This window comes from Scyliorhinus canicula, chromosome 12 (genome assembly GCF_902713615.1).
Source record: "Scyliorhinus canicula chromosome 12, sScyCan1.1, whole genome shotgun sequence".
Classification (NCBI taxonomy): domain Eukaryota; kingdom Metazoa; phylum Chordata; class Chondrichthyes; order Carcharhiniformes; family Scyliorhinidae; genus Scyliorhinus; species Scyliorhinus canicula.
The window spans coordinates 53066542-53089305 of NC_052157.1; the positions used below are offsets into that span (position 1 = coordinate 53066542).

The following is a 22764-nucleotide window of genomic DNA, read 5'->3' on the forward strand; positions in this document are numbered from 1 at the left end:
CAGCACGGGGCTAGATACAGAGTAAAGCTCCCTCTACTCTGTCCCCTTCAAACACTCCCAGTTTAATTCTCAGTAAAGATGGATCTTCTTCCCATTCTGTCCTGACTGTTTTAGGTTGACTCACCGGATGAGATCCGATCCTGTGCTGGTTAGGCTCCAGGCAGTGAGTATGATGTCCAGGCCACAGGTCAGTCTCGTCACTCACATCCTCATAAATTGCTTGGTCTTTTAAACCAGCTTCCTGGCGAAGGTTGGGAAAAATTCTCTCAGCATTGGACACTCCGTATCCTGGAATAACACAACAGAGAAATTCAGGCCACAAAGCCCATTAGCTCCTTACATACTCACCACCACACTCTGAACGCTTACACACTCACTGAGATATGTTTGTGTGTATGTGTGTTAGGTCAGTGTGTATGTGCGTTATGTCAGTGTGTGTGTGTTATGTCAGTGCGTGTGTGTGTTAGGTCAGTGTGTGTGCGTCAAGTCAGTGTGTGTGTGTGTGAGGTCAGTGTGTGTGTGTGTGAGGTCAGTGTGTGTGTCTGTTAGGTCTGTGTGTGTGTGTGTTATGTCAGTGCGTGTGCGTTAGGTCAGTGTGTGTGTGTTATGTCAGTGTTTGTGTGTGTGTTATGTCAGTGTGTGAGTGCATTAGGTCTGTGTGTGCGTGCGTGTGTATTATGTCAGTGTGTGTGTTATGTCAGTGTGTGTGTTAGGTCAATGTGCGTGTTATGTCAGCGTGTGTGTATTAGGTCAGTGTGTGTGTGTGTTAGGTTAGTGTGTGTGTTATGTTGGTGTGTGTGTTATGTGAGTGTGTTATGTCAGTGTGTGTGTGTTATGTCAGTCTATGTGTGTTATGTCAGTATGTGTGTGTGTGTTATGTCAATTGTCATGGAAGTGTCCCTTTAAGAATTGTTTTTGTCTTATCACATGGCTTTAGTGATGTCATTGTGTGGGTGGAGCTGGGCTTTGACTCTGTGAGTTTTTACTTTCGCTTTGAGTTTGGACTGATTTGAACGGCACAGGTTAAAATAAGTGTCTTTATCTTTATTTTGAAAGCTGTTCCAGACTGCTTGATAACTTAAAAGAGATAACTGCTTTCTGGAAGGAATTCAAACCTGCTATTTGAAAAGGCGAACAGAGTATCAATAACAAGTTTTATACCAGTGAGAATGCCGTGTGCTGGGCCACACCTTTGAAAAGGGGTTTCTGGTTTTACTTGGATTCTGTTATTGAATTGGAACAGTTAAGGGGGAATTCATTAAGGGTTATACATAGATTACTGTAACTGTGTGGGGTTTTCATGTGCATAATTGATAAACATTCTTGCTGTGCGTGTTCATACAAATGTTAACTAAGTTCTTAGAATAAAGCTTGTTTTTTAAAATTAAAAGCACCTAAGAACTCTGTTGAATAACAACTGAAGGGCAGGCTCTTCTGCTCATACTAGCCAAATTCAACGAACAGTTATAGGTCAGGTGAACTCCATAATGTACTTGTAGTTTTTTAAACCCTGGCCCATAACAAAGTTGGGGGCTCATGGGATAAAAGTCTATCTTACGTGATTGGGTTGCCTTAGTGAATGTAAAGACAGTTAGGGGTGAGCAAATTTGTGTTTTCTTTTCGGGTATTGTATTCAAGTTTTAATAGGGCGTGTGTTGTGGAAAATGGCTCTTTCAGAGGTTCAGATGTTTTTGGGGATGTAGAAGGTCACGTGCAGTGCCTTACAAATGGAGACTAAAAAAGGCTTTTAGATTTGGCAAAAACATTGCAGTTAACATTGCCTGACAAAATACGAAAAGAAGAGGTAATTGCGGCGGTAGCTGAGCATTTAAAATTGCCTGAGAGACAGTCAGAATCATTGGAAATGGCAAGAATTCAATTGCAGATCAAGCAGCTTGAACATGAAAAATAATTAAAGCAGCTTGAATATGAAATAAGGGAAAAAGAAAGAATATCCCCAGCAGAACAAAAAGTGAGATAGAGGGAGGTACAGATCAGGGGAAAAGAAAAAGAGAGCGAGGAAGAAGAAAAAGAGAGAGGAAAAAGAAAAAGACTGAACTTCAGAAACTAGCCATGAAACGTGAAAGTCAGTTAAAATTGTTGGAGGTAAAGAGAAACGTACAGTCTGACGATAGTAATGAGGATAGAGAGCAATAGCATCATTGTCGAAGGTTTGGTGGGGATCTATTTAAATATATCCAAGCATTGCTGAAGTTTGATGAGAAGGATGTAGAAGGCTTTTTTATTTCATTTGAGAAGGTAGCTAAACAAATGAACTAGCCACAGGACATGTGGGTATTACTGATTCAAACAAGGTTGGTAGGTAGAGCTAGTGAAGTGTTGTGCATCACTACCAGAGGAGGTATCTGGGACGTATGAAGAAGTAAAAAAATCCTTCATAGGTGCATATGAACTGGTGCCTGAAGCCTACAGACAAAGGTTTAGAAATTTAAGGAAACAATTTGGTCAAACATATATAGAGTGTGAAAGGGTCAAACAGAGTAATTTTGATAGGTGGATAAGGGCTTTGAAAATAGACCAAACGTATGAAGCACTTAGAGAAAAGATAATTTTGGAGGAGTTTAAAAATTCAATTCCTGATGTAGTGAGAACTCATGTGGAAGAGCAGAGGGTTAAAACTGCAAGATTAGTAGCAGAAATGGCAGATGATTATGACTTAGTTCGTAAATCAAAGTTTGGTTTCTGACATCAGTTTCAGCCTGTGAGGGATAGAAACTAGGGAAAGGAGAAATACTCAGCTGGTAAAGGTAAAGGTGATCTGATGGGGGATAATAAGGAGAGTGTACCTCAGATTAAAAAAGAAATCCAGGAGGGTGGATGAGAAATGAAAAGTTTCAAATGTTTTCACTGTAATAAACTAGGCCATGTAAAGCCACAGTGTTGGGGGGGGGGGGGGTGAAGAAAAGCACTGGGAAGGCTGATGTGGTAAAACAGGATAAGACAGTGGGGTTTGTTAAGGTAAAGGAAAGCCCAATTGAAGCAAAGGAGGTTCAAAAGAATGTACAGCCTGATCAAGAGGTGATTGACAAGAAGGTGCCAGATTTCGTTAAAGAATTTACCTGTGTGGATAAAGTTTACCCATGTGTACCAGGAAGAGCAGGTAAGGAAGTCAGAATTTTAAGAGATACAGGAGCTAGTCAATCTTTGATGATAAGAGACGAGGAGTTATGTAGTTTGGGAGGAATATTGCCAGAAAAGTGGTTATACGTGGAATTCAGGGTGAGAAGCGCAGTGTTCAATTATATAAGGTGAGGTTGGAAAGTCTAGTGAAGAGTGGTGAAGTGGTAGTAGGAGTAATAGAGAAACTATCTTGTCCAGGACTACAGTTTATTTTGGGTAATGATATACCTGGGGCACAGGTGGGAGTGATGCCTACTGAAGTTGATAAGCCAGTGGAAAATCAGACAACTGAATTGTTGAAGGACGAATATCCTGGAATTGTTCCTGATTGTGTAGTAACAACGTCGCAAAGTCACAGGTTAAGATAGGAGGAGAAATCAAAGAGTGAAGATAAAGTTGAAGTTCAATTATCAGAAACGATTTTTGATCAGATGGTTGGAAAAGAACAAGAACAGGTGGAGGATGAGGTGGATATTTTTAGTTCAGGAAAGTTGGCGGAGTTACAACAGAAAGATATAGAAATAAAACGGATGTATCAGAAAGCATACGCGGAAGAGGAATCTGATTGTATACCAGAATATTATTATCTTAAAAATGACGTCTTAATGAAAATGGTGACCTTTACATATGCAGGCAGATGAAAAATGGGCAGAAGTTCATCAAGTGGTATTGCCGGTAGGGTATAGAGAGGATGTGTTGCAAGTAGCACATGAGGTACCAGTGGGAGGTCATTTGGGAGTAAGGAAAACTCAAGCTAAAATGCAAAAACATTTTTATTGGTCTGGACTACATAAAGATGTAGTTACATTTTGTCGATCATGTCACACATGTCAAGTGATAGGGAAACCTCAAGTGGTGATAAACCCAGCATCCTTAATACCATTCTAGCATTTGATTAACCTTTTACAAGAGTCTTAATTGATTGCGTAGGACCTCTTCCTAAAACAAAAAGATGGAATCAATATCTTTTGACTATAATGGATGTGTCCACTAGGTTTCCAGATGCCATTCCAATATGTAACATTACAGCTAGAAGGATTGTGGAGGAGTTACTTAAATTTCATATCAGGTATGGACTACCCACAGAAATACAATTGGATCAAGGATCAATTTGACCTTGAGGTTATTCAAGGAGGTTCTGGATAGCTTAGGAGTAAAACAAATTAAATCAACTGCGTATATCATCCAGAATCGCAGGGAGCGTTACAATGGTGGCATCAGACATTAAAGACAATGTTGAGGGCTTATTATCCAGATTATCCAGAGGATTGGGATAAAGGAATTCCATTCGTATTGTTTGCAATTAGGGATGTACCAAATGAGTCTACCAAATTCAGTCCTTTTGAACGAATTTTTGGTCATGAGGTAAGAGGACCACTTAAATTGATTCAGGAGAAATTGGTAAGTGAGCAGTCTGAAATTACATTCTTGGATTACGTGTCAAATTTTAGGGAACGATTAAATAGAGCAGGTGAATTGGCTGGACAACATTTAAAAGTTGCACAGCATGTGATGAAACAGGTAGCGGACTAGAAAGCAAAGGTTTGTAGTTTTGTCAGTGGAGATAAAGTTTTAGTGCTGTTACCAGTGTTAGGTTTTGTGGCCCTCATCACATTGAAAGGAAATTGAGTGAGGTGAATTATTTGGATTGAATTTTGTTTATTGGCTCGTGTACCGAGGTATAGTGAAAAGTATTTTTCTGCGAGCAGCCCAACAGATCATTAAGTACATGAAAATCAAATAAAATATGTAATAAGGCAAAACAAGGTACACAATGTAACTATATAAACACAGGCATCGGGTGAAGTATACAGGGGTGTAATGCAAATGGGGTCAGTCCATAAGAGGGTCGTTTAGGAGTCTGGTAACAGCGGCGAAGAAGATGCTTTTGAGTCTGTTTGTGCGTGTTCTCAGACTTTTGTATCTCCTGCCCTATGGAAGATGTTGGAAGAGTGAGTAAGCCGGGTGGGAGGGATCTTTGATTATGCTGCCCACTTTCCCCAGGCAGCAAGAGGTGCAGATGGAGTCAATGGATGGGAGGCAGGTTCATGTGATGAACTGGGCTGTGTTCACGACTCTCTGAAGTTTCTTGCGGTCTTGGGCCGAGTAGTTGCCATACCAGGCTGTGATGCAGCCAGATAGGATGCTTTCCATGGTGCATCTGTAAAAATTGGCAAGGGTCAATGTGGACATGCCGAATTTCCTTAATTTCCTGAGGAAGTATAGGCGCTGTTATGCTTTCTTGGTGGTGGCGTCGACGCGGGAGGACCAGGACAGATTTTTGGAGATGTGCACTCCATAGGAATTTGAAACTGCTAACCATCTCAACCTTGGCCCCGTTGATGCTGACCCGTCCGGACCCATTGCCATCCGAGGGTTCACTTTCAGGAAGGCCGATCTGACTTCGGAAGCTGTGATGGTGGGTGTGTGTTATGGGCTGCTGGGGCACTCAACAGCAGATCGTTGGTTTCCATCTCGAACCGCGCTTAGAATGTATTGAGTTCATCGAGGAGGAGTGCGCTGCTGCTGGAGATGCTGCTCGGCTTCGCTTTGTAGCCTGTTATGTTGTTTAGGCCTTGCCACAACCACCGAGAGTCGGGAACGCTAGTCTGTGACTCTAGCCTGGTCTGATATTCTCTCGGCATCTCGGATGGATTTACGAAGGTTGTACCTGGATTTCTTGTATAGGTCAGGGTCGCCTGGCTTGAATGCCTCAGACCTGACCTTCAGTAGGGAGCCAATCTCGCGCTTGAGCCATGGTTTCCGGTTGGGGAACATACATACTGCTTTCTTTGGCATGCAGTCGTCCGCACATCTGCTGATGAAGTCTGTGATGGTGGTGGCATACTCATTTAAGTTGGTTGCTGAATTCTCAAATATGGACCAGTCCACTGTCTCTAAGCAGTCACCTAGGAGCTCTTCTGTTATTTGGTAAGAACACCAGATAGAAGGAAAACTCACCGAGTGTGTCATGTGAATATGCTTAAAAGGTATTTTGAAAGAGGAGAGAAAAAGAAGGAGGTTTTAGTGATTCTAACTCAAAGTGAAGAACCAAATCCAGATGACTCTGAATTTGACATTCCTCAAATTAAATTGGATAACAAGGATGTTCTTAAAAATTGGGATAAATTATTGAGTTACCTTCCAGAGGAGAAACGAACTGACCTGAAAGAGTTATTGATATCACATGAGCAAGTTTGTGGAGATACTTTGGGAAGTACTAAAATGGTTACACATGTTGTAGATGTGGGAAATGCTGTTCCAATTAAACAACATCCATATAGACTTAACCCTCTAAAATTGGCACAGGTTCAAAAAGAAATTGAAAGTATGCTTAAAAATGGCATAATTGCAGTGGTTTGCAGCCAGTGGAGCTCATCCATAGTGATGGTACCGAAACCGGACGGTACCCAACGATTGTACGTGGACTATAGAAAGGTTAATGCAGTTACAAGAACAGACTCTTATCCTATCCCACAGTTGGAGGACTGCATTGAGAAGGTGGGACAATCAGCTTTTATCTCCAAACTTGATTTTCTTAAAGGTTACTGGCAGGTACCTTTATCCAAAAGGGCAAAGGAGATTTCAGCTTTTGTGGCTCCAAATGTTATATACCAATTCAAAGTTATGCCATTTGGCATGAAAAACGCCCCAGCCACATTTCACGGTTAACTAACAAAGTCATTTCAGGATTACCCAATTGTGCGGTGTACATAGACAATCTGGTGATTGTTAGTCAGACATGGAAAGAACATTTGAAGCATTTGATGGAGTTATTCGACTGACTTCAGGAGGCGGGTTTGGTGGTAAACCTAGCCAAAAGTGAGTTTGGAAAAGCACATGTCCTTGCCCATACAATCGGACAGGGTCGAATGGTCCCACGGGATGTGAAAACAAAAGTTATTGGAGAGTTTCCAATACCTTTGACACAAAGGGAAATAATGAGCTTTCTTGGCATGAGTGGTTTTTACCATAAATATGTGCTGAATTTTAGCATCATGGTTGCTCCACTGACGGACTTGCTAAAGAAGCATAGCAAATTTCAGTGGACGGCGGAATGTCAACAGGCATTTGAGGGCCTGATGGTTGTGTTAACCACTGCTCCTGTGTTGGCCACCCCTAATGACACAAAGCCATTCAAGGACGCTATCGATGTAAATGATGTGGCCGTAGGTGCTATGTTCTTGCAAGAAGACGAAGGAATAGAGCGGCCTATTGGATATTTTTCCAAGAAATGAAATGATCACCAGAGGAAGTGTTCAACAATTGAAAAGGAGACTTTGAGCTTGGTGCTGGCTTTGCAACATTTTAACATTTATGTTGCCAGCAATTTGTCTGAAACAATTATATACACTGATCATAATCCATTGACGTTTTTGGAGCGATTCAGGAATAAAAATGCCAGACTGTTTCGATGGAGTTTATTATTCCCGCCATTTCATTTAAAAATTATACATGTGGCTGGACAAGAAAATGTGATAGCTGATGCTTTGTCATGAATGTGATGAAGGGAAGCAGGTTCGGTGGTGGAAGAAGAACTAAAATGAACTAGGTTATTATCAATGCTTGCCTGTTTTGTTTAAAAAATGCATGTTTATTGTCAATTATTATTAATGGGCAAGTGGAAAGGTGAAAAATGAAACTATCTTTGAAGTTGATGGGTTTTTGTTTGGGGGGAGGTGTCATGGGAATGTCCCTTTAAGAAATATTTTTGTCTCATCACATGGCTTCAGTGATGTCATTGTGTGAGTGGAGCTGGGCTGTGGGTCTGTAAGATTTTACTTTTGCTTCGAGTTTCGACTGGTTTGAATTGAACTGGTTGAAAGAAGTGCCTCTATCCTCATTTTAAAGCTGTTTCCAGACTACTTGATAAATTAAAAGAGATAATTGCTTTCTGGAAGAAATTCAAATCTGCTGTTTGAAACAGGGAACAAGAGTATCAATAGCAAGTCTTATATAATTGAGAATGCCATGTGCTGGGCCACACCTTTGAAAAGGTTTTACTTGGATTTTGTTATTGAATTGGAATAGTTAAGGGGGAATTCATTAAGGCTTACACATAAATTACTGTAACTGTGTGGGGTTTTTATGTTCGTAATCGATAAACATTCTTGCTGTGTGTGTTTACACAAATGTTAACTAAGTTCTTAGAATAAAGCTTGTTTTTTTTATTAAAAGCTCCGAAGAAGTTTTTTGAATAAAGCCTGCTCATCCTAGCCTAATTCAACAAAAAGTTATAGGTCCGGTGAACTCCATAATATACTTTGTAGTTTTTTTAAACCCTGGCCCAGAACAAAATGTGTGTGTGTGTTATGTCAATGTGTGTATGTGTGTATGTTATGTCAGTATGTGTTTGTGTGTGTGTGTATACGTGTATGTGTTTGTTGGTGAGTGTTATGTCAGTGTGTGCCGAGACTGGGACAGTGAGATTCAGATGGAGGAGAAGGATTGTTTGAACTTAGTGGCCTCTCTATGGACAGACGATAACCTGATCTTCCAATGTCTACCTGGTCCGTTCGGAACTTGGCGCCTGGCCCATTCAGCGGGTTCCTGGAGTGAAAATGCCCTCGGGATGATATCATTGGTAGAACGCAGCCTGCGCCGCTGGCCTGGAGCTTCTTCCTTTTGAGGGCGAGGGAGAGAGCTGTTGGTCTGTGTGGGCAGAGAAAATTATGTTCACCCTTACCAGCTGCCTGATTGCTCCATCCAGTTCTAACGGTCCTGGGCATACAGCTGACCAGTTCCATTTTGTGAAAGGAGATTGGGAGATTAGGCCAATAACTCTCTGGAGTTTAGAAGAATGAGAGATCTAATTGAGGTATATATGATGTTAAAGGGGATTGACGGGGTAGATGCTAAGCGTATGTCGGACATTCTGCAATGAGAGGTCATGGACAAAATTCTCCGACCCCCCACAGGGTCGGAGAATCGCCCGGGGCCGCCGAAAATCCCGCCCCCGCCGTGGCAGAAATTCTCCGCCACCCGGGAATTGGCGGGGGCGGGAAACACCACCCGCCGATCGGTGAGCCCCCTGCGGCTATTCTCCGGCCCGCGAAGTCCCGTTGCTGGGAAGCCTCTCTCGCCGCCATGGTTTGAACCACCTCTGGTGGCGGCGGAATCGGCGGCGCGAGCGGGCCCCCGGGGTCCTGGGGGGGGCGCGGGGCGATCGGACCCCGGGGGGTGCCCCCACGGTGGCCAGGCTCGCGATCGGGGCCCACCGATCGGCGGGCGGGCCAGTGCTGTGGGGGCAGTCTTTTTCTTCCGCCGGGAAGAGAATCCCCAGGCGCACATGCGCCGGTGGTGACGTCAGCGGCAGCTGACGCACCGGCGCATGCGCGAACCGGCGAAGGCCTTTCGGCCAGCCCCGGCGCCGGGCGGTGGCCGTCAAAGGCCGCTGGAGCCGGTTTGGATGCCAGTCGGTGTGGTGCCAACCGCTCCGGCACCAGCCTAGCGCCTCAATGTGAGGGCTTGGCCCCTAAAGGTGCCCAGAATTCCGCACCTTTGGGGAGGCCCGACGCCGGAGTGGTTGGCGCCACTCCCCTACGCCGGGACCCTCCGCCCCACCGGGTAGGGGAGAATCCCGCCCCATATTCTGAATTCTCCCTCTGTGTCCGCAAACAGGTGACGAAAGCTGGCGAATAGGGGCCTTTCACAGTAACTTCATTGCAATGTTAATGTAAACCTACTTGTGACAATAATAAAGATTATTATGATAATTTTAGGAGAAGGGGTAGCAAATTTAAAACTAAAATGAGGAGAAATGACTTCTCTCAAAAGGTCATGAACCTTTAAAATTGACTATCCCAGAGTCTGGTGGCTGCCAAGACATTGAGTAAATTTAGGAATGAGATAGACAGATTTTTAATTCGGTTTTTTAAAAATAAATTTAAGTCCGAAATTATTTATTTTTCCAATTGAGGGGCAATTTAGCGTGGCCAATCCACCTAACCTGAACATCTTTGAGTTGTGGGGGTGACACCCACACAGAAACGGGGAGATTGTGCAAACTCCACACGGGCAATGAGATTTTGAATTAGTAACGGGGTTGAAGGGTTATGGAGAACGGGCAGGAAAGTGGAGTTGAGACCGAGAGAAGATCAGCCATGATCGTATGGAAAGGCGGGGTCAAGGGGTTGAATTGCCGCCTCCTGTTCCTAGTTCATATGTTCCTTTTAAGTTCTCCAAACTCCGACCCAATCAGCAGCAAATTTAAACATTCGCAAACACTCCATCACCCTGAGACAAAGAGAGTGAGGTATGGACGGGGGAGGGGGGAAGAAACAGGCAGGAAAGGTCCAGGCTTCAAATCCGGCCTGAAACCACCTCAACCGGTCACTAAGCAGACATGATAGGGACATGACAGGGACAGAGAGAAACCGGCAGAGAGAGAGAGACAGAGAGAGAGACAGAGAGAGAGAGAGACAGAGAGACAGAGAGAGAGAGAGACAGAGAGACAGAGAGAGAGAGACAGAGACAGAGAGAGATAGAGACAGAGAGAAAGGGAGACCAAAAGAGAGAGAGAGTGAGAGAGAGAGGTCGGCAGAGAGAGAGAGATAGAGAGAGACAGAGAGAGAGAGAGAGACAGAGAGAGGTCGGCAGAGAGAGGTCGGCAGAGAGAGAGAGAGATAGACACAGAGAAAGATAGAGGCAGAGACAGACAGACAGAGAACGAGACATGGGGAGGGAATTCCAGAGTTTTTTTTAAATAAATTTAGTGTACCCATGTGGTGGTATGGATATGAACACTGCCATTGGTGCAGAGCACCGGTTTCCCATTGGCTCTGGCTGGTCATGTGCCTCTCGTCCGATTGGTTGGGACTAGTCATGTGGCTGCTTTCCAATTGGTCGAGAGGCAAGTAGGCCCCGCCTCCGAGGCGGGGTATAAGTACCCAGAGTTCCCGGCGGTCGGCCATTCACTGTAGTCGACCACCGGGCAAACAACTAGCAGATTAAAGCCACAGTTCGGATCCTAAATGTGTCTTGAGTCGAATTGATGGTACATCAACCCAATTATTTTTTTTCCGGTTAAGGGGCAATTTAGCGTGGCCAATCGACCTACCCTGCACATCTTTGGATTGTGGGGGTGAAACCCACGCAGACACGGGGAGAATGTACAAACTCCACATGGACAGTGACCCAGGGCTGGGATTCGAACCCGGGCCCTTTGTAGTCCCAGTGCTAATCACTGCACCACGTGCCACCCCTAGGAATTCCAGAGCTCAGGGTTCTCCCAGGCAGCTGAAGGCAGGGTCGCCAATGTGGAGCGATGGGAATAGGGGGGGTGCTCAAGATGGTGCAATTGCAGATTCATAGAGATCTCGGCGAGTTGTAGGGACTGGAGGAGGTTACAGGGATAGGGAGGGTTGTAGGGGCTGGAGGAGGTAACAGAGATAGGAAGGGTTGTAGAGGCTGGAGGAGGTTACAGAGATAGGGAGGGTTGTAGGGACTGGAGGAAGTTACAGGGATAGGGAGGGTTGTAGGGCTGTAGGGGAGGCTCCATGCATCCCCCTCAAAATCCTTTTCTCAATCCTTCTATCAACCCTTCTCCCAATCTCTCTGTCCCCCTTTCTGTGACTCGAGGTCAAGTTCTGCCTTATTTCCACTCCAGTGCAGCAAGTGGATTGTGGGAGGGTGCACAAGGTGTTATATAAATGTACCTTGGTGTTGTGACCGACCCTCAGAGAGATGCCAAGGAGAGAGTGAGAGATAGATCGAGCGATGGGGTAACGGAATGTGAAGTGATAAACACAATTCACCGAGATGTGTTTGCTCAAGAGCAGCCCACGGTGTTACACAAACCGATGTGTGTGTAAATTCACCAAACACGTGGCAACAATTGCCGATCAGATGAGAGATTTTGAAAAATCGATGCAAACGAACTGATGGAAATGTAACTTACAAAAGGCGAGGCGCTGTCATCATAACTCTCGTATGTTGTAGAACACAGCTCCGATTCTGTATCAATTAACAGTGTTTGTCTGGAGGTCACATTCACCACTTCATCACAATAATCATTCAACTCAAACTGGCGAACACGGGGACTACACAGAATCATATGAAGCACAAACACTGGGATTAGATACAGAGTAAAGCTCCCTCCACACTGTCCCCATCAAACACTCCTGGGACCGGTACAGCACAGGGTTAGATAAAGAGTAAAGCTCCCTCCACACTGTCCCCATCAAACACTCCTGGGACCGGTACAGCACAGGGTTAGATAAAGAGTAAAGCTCCCTCTCAAACACTCACAGGTCAGGTACAACCCACATGAGATACAGAGTAAAGCTCCCTCCACATTGTGCTCATCAAACACTCCCAGGACAGGTACAGCACGGGGTTAGATACAGAGTAAAGCTCCCTCCACATTGTGCTCATCAAACACTCCCAGGACAGGTACAGCACGGGGTTAGATACAGAGTAAAGCTCCCTCTACACTGTCCCCATCAAACACTCCCAGGACAGGTACAGCACGGGGTTTGATACAGAGTAAAACTCCCTCTACACCGTCCCCATCAAACACTCCCAGGACAGGTACAGCACGGGGTTAGATACAGAGTAAAGCTCCCTCTACACTGTCCCCATCAAACACTCCCTGGACAGGTACAGCACGGGGTTAGATACAGAGTAAAGTTCCCTCTACACTGTCCCCATGAGACATTCCCAGGACAGGTACAGCACGGGGTTAGATACAGAGTAAAGCTCCCTCCACACTGTCCCCATCAAACACTCCCAGCACAGGTCCAGCACGGGAATAGATACAGAGTAAAGCTCCCTCTTCGCTGTCTCCATCCAACACTCCCAGCACAGGTCCAGCACGGGGTTAGATACAGAGTAAAGCTCCCTCTACACTGTCCCCATCCAACACTCCCAGCACGGTAGCACAAGTGGGCAGCACGGTAGCACAAGTGGATAGCACTGTGACTTCACAGCGCCAGGGTCCCAGGTTCGATTCATTGCTGGATCACTGTCTGTGCGGAGTCTGCACGTCCTCCCCGTGTGTGCGTGGGTTTCCTCCGGGTGCTCCGGTTTCCTCCCACAGTCCAAAAATGTGCAGGTTAGGTGGTGGATTGGCCATGATAAATTGCCCTTAGTGACAAAAAAAAGGTATTGAAGGGTTATTGGGTTACGGGGATAGGGTAGAAGTGAGGGCTTAAATGGGTCGGTGCAGATGCGATGGGCTGAATGGCCTCCTTCTGCACTGTATGTTCTAAATCTAAATCTACATCCCAGGTCAGGTACAGCACGGGGTTAGATACAGAGTTAAGCTCCCTCTACACTGTCCCCATCAAACATTCCCAGGACAGGTACAGCACGGGGTTAGATACGGAGTAAAGCTCCCTCTGCACTGTCCCCATCAAATACTCCCAGCACGGGGTTAGATTCAGAGTAAAGCTCCCTCCATACTAACCCCATCAAACATTCCCAGGACAGGTACAGCACGGGGTTAGATACAGAGTAAAGCTCCCTCCACACTAACCCCATCAAACATTCCCAGGACAGGTACAGCACGGGGTTAGATACAGAGTAAAGCTCCCTCCACACTAACCCCATCAAACATTCCCAGGACAGGTACAGCACGGGGTTAGATACAGAGTAAAGCTCCCTCCACACTAACCCCATTAAACACTCCCAGGACAGGTGCAGCACGGGGTTAGATATAGAGTAAAGCTTCATCCACACTAACCCCATCAAACTCCCAGGACAGGTGCAACACGGGGTTAGATACAGAGTAAAGCTTCCTCCACACTAACCCCATCAAACACTCCCCGGACAGGTGCAACACGGGGTTAGATACAGAGTAAACTGTCCGCATCAAATATTCCCAGGACAGGATTTTTACCTTGCTGATTTTTCCATGCCTCCTCCTGAAATGAAGCAGAAAATTTTGCTTAAAATATTTTCAGAGGGGAAAAGGGTAGGGAAGTAAATGACAGGCAAATCCGTATGGAGTGATGAAAGAAAGGAAAGTGGGGGAATTTGGTGGATGAAGAAGTGGGAGGGGAGCAGGCATGATGCTGGAGGGTGAGGGGTGAAGGGAGGGAGTTTGGGTGGAGGCGAGGAGTTTATGGTGTAGTGGAGGAGGAGAGGGTGGAGGGTGAGGTCTGAGTGAGAGACGAGGAGTTAATTTGTTACCTGTCCCTCTCTGTCTCACTCTGTGTATCAGTCCGGCGATAATCCCAACATTGAGGAAGAGCAGGAGAAGAGCGAGAACAAGTAGTGGAAAAAAGATTGGGATTGGGATCAAAAATCCACCAGCTGCAGATAGGACAAAGTTAAATAGACATTAGGCCAGCACTCCCTCAGGACTGACCCGCGACACTGTAGTGCTTCCTCTGTACTGACACTCGAACAGTGCAGCACTCCTTCAGTATTGACCCTCTGACAGTGCAGCACTCCCTCAGTACTGACCCTCTGACAGTGTAACACTCCCTCAGTACTGACCCTCTGACAGTGCAGCACTCCCTCAGTATGAACCCTCTGACAGTGCAGCACTCCCTCAGTACTGACCCTCTGACAGTGCAGCACTCCCTCGGTACTGACCCTCTGACAGTGCAGCACTCCCTCAGTACTGACCCTCTGACACTGCAGCACTCACTCAATACGGACCCTCTGACAGTGAGGCTCTCCCTCAGTACTGACCCTATGACAGTGCGGCACTCCCTCACTACTGACCCTCTGACATGGCAGCATTCCCTCACTACTGACCCTCTGACAGTGCAGCACTCCCTCAATACTGACCCTCTGACACTGCAGCACTCCCTCAGTACGGAACCTCTGACAGTGCAGCTCTCCCTCAGTACTGACCCTCTGACAGTGCAGCACTCCCTCAGTACTGACCCTCTGACAGTGCAGCACTCCGTCAGTACTGACCCTCTGACAGTGTAGCACTCCCTCAGTACTGATATTCTGACAGTGCTGCGCTCCCTCAGAACTGACCCTCTGACAGTGCAGCACTCCCTCAGTACTGACCCTCTGACAGTGCAGCACTCCCTCAGTGTTGACCCTCTGACGATGCAGCACTCCCTCAGTACAGACCCTGTGACAGAGCAGCACTCCCTCAGTATTGACCCTCTGACAGTGCAGCGCTCCCTCAGTACTGACCCTCTGACAGTGCAGCACTCCCTCAGTACTGACCCTCTGACAGTGCAGCACTCCCTCAGTACTGAACCTATGACAGTGCAGCACTCCCTCAGTACTGACCCTCTGACAGTGTAGCACTCCCTCAGTACTGATATTCTGACAGTGCTGCGCTCCCTCAGTACTGACCCTCTGACAGTGCAGCACTCCCTCAGTACTGACCCTCTGACAGTGCAGCACTCCCTCAGTACTGACCCTCTGACAGTGCAGCACTCCCTCAGTGTTGACCCTCTGACGATGCAGCACTCCCTCAGTACGGACCCTTTGACAGTGCAGCACTCCCTCACTACTGACCCTCTGACAGTGCAGCGCTCCCTCAGTATTGACCCTCTGACAGTGCAGCGCTCCCTCAGTACTGACCCTCTGACAGTGCAGCACTCCCTCAGTACTGACCCTCTGACAGTGCAGCACTCCCTCAGTACTGAACCTATGACAGTGCAGCACTCCCTCAGTACTGACCCTCTGACAGTGCAGCTCCCTCAGCACTGACCCTCTGACAGTGCACACCCCCTCAGTACTGACCCTCTGACAGTGCAGCACTCCCTCAGTACTGACCCTCTGACAGTGCAGCACTCCGTCAGTACTGACCGTCTGACAGTGTAGCACTCCCTCAGTACTGATATTCTGACAGTGCTGCGCTCCCTCAGTACTGACCCTCTGACAGTGCAGCACTCCCTCAGTACTGACCCTCTGACAGTGCAGCACTCCCTCAGTGTTGACCCTCTGACGATGCAGCACTCCCTCAGTACAGACCCTGTGACAGTGCAGCACTCCCTCACTACTGACCCTCTGACAGTGCAGCGCTCCCTCAGTATTGACCCTCTGACAGTGCAGCGCTCCCTCAGTACTGACCCTCTGACAGTGCAGCACTCCCTCAGTACTGACCCTCTGACAGTGCAGCACTCCCTCAGTACTGAACCTATGACAGTGCAGCACTCCCTCAGTACTGACCCTCTCACAGTGCAGCACTCACTCAGTACTGACCCTCTGACAGTGCAGCACTCCCTCAGTACTGACCCTCTGACAATGCAGCACTCACTCAGTACTGACCCTCTGACAGTGCAGCACTCCCTCAGTGTTGACCCTCTGACAATGCAGCATACCCTCAGTACTGACCCTCTGACAGTGCAGCACTCCCTCAGTACTGACCCTCTGACAGTGCGGCACTCCCTCTGTACTGACCCTTCTCAGCTGGTCTACATATTGTCCAATATTGAACTCCCACCTGGCTTCAGTTCCGGAATTGTCAGCGTCTCGGTTGGGAAAGGGTGTCCTTGATCTGTAGGGAAACAATCCTGTTAGGACACCGAACCAGACCCCAGCTATTGTTAGATACTGGACGAGAAGCACAAACAAGTTTTCAATTTGTAAAACTGTGAGGAAAGGGGTGATGACTCTCACCAATAAGGATCTCTTACATTAAAACAAACTTTAATTTAAACACAGAATTAAGCACATTAATATCACATAAATAGTTGGACGGTTCTTAAATAAAAGGAACAACTTTAACTCATTATCTACACCTGCCACTAATTCTAATTAAACAACTCAATACAGTTCAAATGCCACTGATCAACAAATGTAACAGCAGGTCTGGCAGCCTTTGGAGGGAGAGAAAAGAATTAACGTTTCGAGTCCAGATGACCCTTTGCCAAAGCTAAAAGGCAAAGAAAGTGGGAGATATTTATATTGTCATGTGAGGGAATGGAAGAGGAGTTATAGAGTTGGTGTATTGTGCGCAGTTCCGGTCGCCGCATTACAGGAAGGATGTGGAAGCATTGGAAATGGTGCAGAGGAGATTTACAAGGATGTTGCCTGGAATGGAGGGGAGATCTTATGAGGAAAGGCTGAGGGACTTGAGGCTGTTTTCATTAGAGAGAAGAAGGTTAACAGGTAATTTAATAGAGGCATACAAGATGATCAGAGGATTAGATAGGGTGGACTGTGAGAGCCTTTTTCCTCGGATGGTGATGTCCAGCATGAGGGGACATATCTTTAAATTGAGGGTAGATAGATATAGGACAGGTGTCAGAGGTAGGCTCTTTACTCAGAGAGTAGTAGGGATGTGGAATGCCCTACCTGCAACAGTAGTGGACTCGCCAACATTAAGGGCATTTAAATGGTCATTGGATAAACATATGGATGATAAGGGAATAGTGTAAATGGGCTTTAGAGTGGTTTCACAGGTCGACGTAACATCGAGGGCCCCAGGGCCTGTACTGCGCTGTAATGTTCTATAGCCACAGAAACCAAGGGAAAAGAGTGCTGATGGTCCCCAGAAAGAATAAAAGGTGTGAAAGGCCAAATGGCAGAGAAACTAAGATCAGAGGGTAAGCTGTAACAGGTGTAGATGTGGGGGGAGGGAGGACTTGGTGGGAGAGAGGTAAAATGAGAAAAGTGGGGTAAGGGGAAATCAAAGGGGAGAAAAGTTAAGGAAGGAGAAATAAGATAGGGGAAAGAGTTGGGCGAGGGCAAAATATATAAAGAAATAAATAACAGTTAAAAGACAGTTAAAATGAAATGGGATGAAAACAAATGGGTCGAGGTGGGGTAGAGCTAATCATCTGAAGTTGTTGAATTCGATGTTGAGACCGGAAGGCTGTAGCGTGCCTAACCGGAATATGAGATGCTGATCCTCCAGTTTGCGTTGAGCTTCACTGGAACATTGCAGCAGGCCAAGGACAGACATGTGGGTATGGGAGCAGGGTCGTTTGTTAAAATGGCAAGCAACGGGAAGGTCAGGATCCTGAATGCGCACAGACCAAAGGTGCTCAGCATAGCGACCACCCAGTCTATATCTGGTCTCTCCGATATAGAGGAGACCAGATTGGGAGCAGCGAATGCAATAGACCAGATTGGAAGAGATGCAAGTGAAACGCTGCTTAACCTTGGGCCTGGGATGTTAAACATGGAAGAGGTAAAGGGGCAAATGTTACACCTTCTGCGATTGCATGGGAAGGTGCCATGGGTGATGGGAGAGGTACTGGGTATGGTGGAGGAGTGGACTAGATTATCTCGGAGGGAATGATCTCTGCAGAATGCTGACAGAGGGAGTGAAGGGAAGATGGGTTTGGAGGTGGTATCATGCTGAAGTTGCCGAAAATGGCGGAGGATTATGCGTTGCATACAGAGGCTGGTGGGGGAAATGTAAAATGAGGGGGACTCTATCCTTGTTCTGGGAGGGAGGGGAGGAGGCGGGGTAGTGGCGTGGGAGAGGAACCGCACGGCGTTGAGGGCCCCGTCAACAACTGTAGGTGAGAAACCAGGGTTGAGGAAGAAGGAACACATTTTCAAAGCACCACTTTGGAAAGTGGCATCATCGGAACAAATGCGATAGACGTGAAGGATGTGAGAGAAAGGGATGGAGTCCTTACAGGGTGTAGGGTGCGCAGAGCTGTAGTCCAGATAGCTGTGGGAGTCAGTGGGTTTGTAATGGATATTAGTAGATGGTCTATTGCCATAAATCGAGACAGAAAGGTCAAGGAAGGGAAGGGAAGTGTCTGAGATGGACCAGGTGAAAGTGATGGAGGTATGAAAACTCCACCTACATCTATATCTGTCACAACTTACCCTCTGAACTTAGTTTCTCTGCTGTTCGGCCTTTCACACATTTTATTCTCTTTGGGATCTGCCATTAGCACTCTTTTCCCTTGGTTTTTGTGGCTACGACTCGTCTTTCATTCCCTCACCACACAGTATAAATATCTCCCACTTTCTATGTCTTTTAGCTTTGACAAAGGGTCATCTGGATTCGAAACATTAGCTCTTTTCTCTTCTTACAGATTCTTCCAGACCTGCTGACATTTTCCAACATTTTCTCTTTTGATTTCAGATTCTAGCCTCCCCAGTAATTAGCTTCTATAAAGGTAATAGAACAAGTTGTACTTGCTTATCTGTGCTGACCTTTGGAGAGAGATCTTTTCAGGATCCTTCTGTCTTGTCAGACTCTTCTGCTCAACCTAACAGCATGTGGCAAAACTGCAAACTACGGACAGACCTGGCTCCTCCCATTAATTACCTCATCTGTATCACACTATGATGTCCCATCTCAGGCTTAATAAGGACAAATATAATCCCTCATAAATTATTGACTCTCAGGGAATGTTCAGCAATCAAAATATCATTTCATTAGCCATCTCTCTGTAAATGATGATACCGACCCGGTGAGAGCCCTTGACCTACATCCCGGGACTCCCCAGAGATCGAGTCCGTGGATGACACCCACTTCCCGTCACAGCTGTCTCCAACACCCTCCACCATCCCAGAAACGCTCACCTAGGTTGGGCACTTTAGTAAAAAGGCCCCTGGAGCATGGTCTGGTGTGCACCACACACATGCTGCAGTGGTACATCAGGTGATGGCTGGAACCCCCGAAGGGGTGGTCTGTTGCGGCTGGGGGTGTGTGGGGGTGGGATGCGGTGTCCGTTCCCCTGGCCAGTCCCCACCCACCCCCCACCCCCCCAATTGGTGAACCTGTAGGCGATTCAAGTGTCCTGTGCGCGTTGGCCCTGGCACAAATCTGCGGCCCCCCCATGCCTGTTCGGGCCCCATGTCCTGCCCATCGTCGCCCTCCCCCGCATCCTCCTCATTGGATGAGGGCTGATGTTTATCCTCACCCCTAGCACGTTGCCTCTCTGCTGTGCAATGTTGTGGAGGATGCACAGGCCACTATGATGTGGGCGACCATTCCAGCATCATACTGGAGGGCCCCTCCAGAGCAGTCGAGGCACCTGAACTGCATCTTCAGGAGGCCGAAGCACTGCTCAATCGCGCCCCTGGTCGCTGCATGGGGGTCATTGTACCAGGTCTCTACCTCTGTCTGTGGCATCTGGATAGGCGTCATCAACCACGACCGCAGCGGATAATCCCTGTCACCTAGGAGCCAGTCCTCCAGCCAGGGGGACACGTCAAAGAGGCCAGGAACTGTCGATGTGCCAGGATGAAGACTTCATGCACACTGCCCGAGAAACGGCCGCAGGCGTGTATGATGCGCAGCTGAGGGTCACACACCAGCTGAACGTTCATCGAGTGGAACCCCTAGTCGGTTTGTGAAGACCGGCCTGTCATCTGTAGGTGCTCATAGGGTAACATGCATCCAGTCGATCACCATTTAGACTCGGGGCATCTGAGCGGTGGCGGCAAACCGGGCTGCCCTGGTATCCTGGTGGGTTCGGTCCACATTGAAATGGATGTATCGTGGCGACTGGGCATTTAGGGCCTCCGTGACGGCGCAGATGCACCTATGCACCGAGATCTGGGAGATTCTGGATAGGTCTCCACTTGGCACCCGAAAGGACCCTGTGGTGTAGACGTTCAGGGCATACGCTGTCTTTTTTCAAAAAAATTTAGAGACCCAATTCTTTTTAATGGTCAATTTAGTGTGGCTAATCCACCTAACCTGCACATCTTTGGATTGTGGGGGTGAGACCCACGCAGACACGGGGAGAATGTGCAAACTCCACTCGGACAGTCACCTAGGGCCGGGATTGCGCGGGGCTGGTGGGTGGAGAGTGGGGGCTGGGGTTCAGGGTGGTGGGGTGGGGGCACCCATACAGCCGGTGGCACTCTGCAGAACCGTGGGCCACTGCGGGTGGGAGGTGCATTGTGCAGCAAGATGGCCCCCAGAGCCATTGGGAGCGGGTGTCCTCCTCCTCCATGTGGTGCCAAGTCCGTGAGGACATGGCACAGGTGCCGCACAGTCTCTGTGTTGAGACAGAGCCTCCTGCGGCACGCATTGTCGAATCATCTGTTCAAATGACCAGCGATGCCGGTATATCCTGGGGAGTCGCGGGACTCCCCCTCTGGGTCCCTCCCTGGCCTGATGGGCAGCCGGGTCCTCCGGGTGTCCCTGCCCGTGGACCGCCACCTCGAGCATCTGCTGAAGCTGCTGCTGCCGCCGTCTCCAGCATCCGGCCTAGCAGCAGCATCTCTCGGGAAAACTTTGCGTCCAAAATCCCTGCCATAGCGTTTAATATCTGTAAGGCATTGGGGGAGGGTGTTAGACTGACAAACAGCGGTGTCACCCACCCCAGGACCCTCCATTCCCCCATTGATCCTCCCTCCCACCCCACCTGGAGCCCACACACACTCGGCCACAGCAGGCCCCCCCCTCACCGGACCCCAGAACTTGTACCCAAGACACCTGCTCGTAACATCACCTGGCCTGGGTTCTGGTCCCCTCCCCGTGGCATTCAGCCACCCTCCAGCCATGGACATGTTCCCGGAGCTGTGTCCCATCCCCTGGGTGTCCGGATGTTGGCTGCAGTGTATGTGGTGTTGCCTCCCGCAGTGTTCAGGCACAGTGTCCAGGAATCGCGGTCTGATTGGGATGTGAGGCAATGACTCCCACGTGCTACATGGCCCGCTCACCCATGGGTCTCCATTTGGGATGTGTGAAGTGCTCACTTAACCATGATTGCCAATTCCCTATTAGCGAGAGCCTTTAGCTGCACAACCGCAGGCCTCGGCAGTCGGTGGGGGTTATGGGTGGTCGGTGGGGTAGACGGGCAGGGGGAAGGGTTGCCCCCAGATTGGGTAACCACAATCCAGGGGTTGGTGCCACATGAAGTTGGCACCCTGGTTGCCCCCTCAGCGCCTCGCCCCCTCTTGTCATGGTGCCTCATCCCCAGCCAAGGGTCCACCCACCCCCAGCCGAGGGTCCCCCACTCCCCGCCGAGCAGAGGACACAAGCCCAGTGCCCCCCGGCTCCTTGCCTGGGAGCAAAGATGGCTACTCACCTCCACAGCTCCCCACAGAACGCCTCCCGTTTGTTTCACATTTTTCAAAAGGAGTACTAATCGGCGCCAGCGTGACCACTTGCTGGGAGGCCGCTGAATGACGAGAGGCCGTTGGATATGGGGTCGCTCTCGTTAATTGTATGGAAATGGGGCTGAAGTGGTGATAATTGATTTCTCGCCACTCTATGGCGAGATCTCGATTTTACCTGCAGGAGCGGGCCGGTTACATCGCAAACTGTTTGGCGCCTGGCACGGTTCTGGTTTTCTGCCTCTCCCCCTATTCACCTATTTGCTCGAGCGAATGCGTAACGAGGCCAGAGAATCGCGCCCTCTCTCTCTATTACTCTTTTTTCTATTTCCTACCCCACACAAGTTTTGTTCATCTCCTTGTGATTATGATGTGATGATGACCGGTTTCGGTGACAGACAAACAGAAGCTGTTACCATTCACTGATTGTACAAGGACTGGGCTGGGGAAGGGAATGTCCTCCTTTACCTGAGGTGATGACATTCAGCACGTCTGTGTAATCGCTGCTGCCCAGTGTATTGAGAGCACCCACAGAGAAGTTGTACGCTGTCTGAGCTCTGAGTCCAGTGATAGTGAAACTCATAGCCTGGGCTGGATAAACGTCTGCGTACAAGTAGCTCAGAGTTTCAGCAGAGGTGTACCTACAGGATTAAACAGAACAACATCTCTGTGTGTCCAAGAGGCAGTAAGAGGCAATGCAAAACCCTCTTAATGTTAAAC

General features: G+C 48.0%; 1 protein-coding gene across 1 annotated transcript in view; it reads right to left on the minus strand.

The window, feature by feature from the left end:
* nphs1 (NPHS1 adhesion molecule, nephrin) overlaps nucleotides 1-22764 on the minus strand; it is a 133240-nt gene that overhangs the window by 1319 nt on the left and 109157 nt on the right. Inside the window, exons 22-28 of the mRNA XM_038813010.1 lie at nucleotides 22513-22685; nucleotides 16505-16558; nucleotides 14275-14397; nucleotides 13982-14006; nucleotides 12041-12182; nucleotides 8649-8793; nucleotides 125-288 (exon numbers count right to left, since the gene is read on the minus strand). Of these exons, the coding sequence (XP_038668938.1) occupies nucleotides 125-288; nucleotides 8649-8793; nucleotides 12041-12182; nucleotides 13982-14006; nucleotides 14275-14397; nucleotides 16505-16558; nucleotides 22513-22685 (826 nt within the window). The remainder of the gene's footprint in view (nucleotides 1-124; nucleotides 289-8648; nucleotides 8794-12040; nucleotides 12183-13981; nucleotides 14007-14274; nucleotides 14398-16504; nucleotides 16559-22512; nucleotides 22686-22764) is intronic.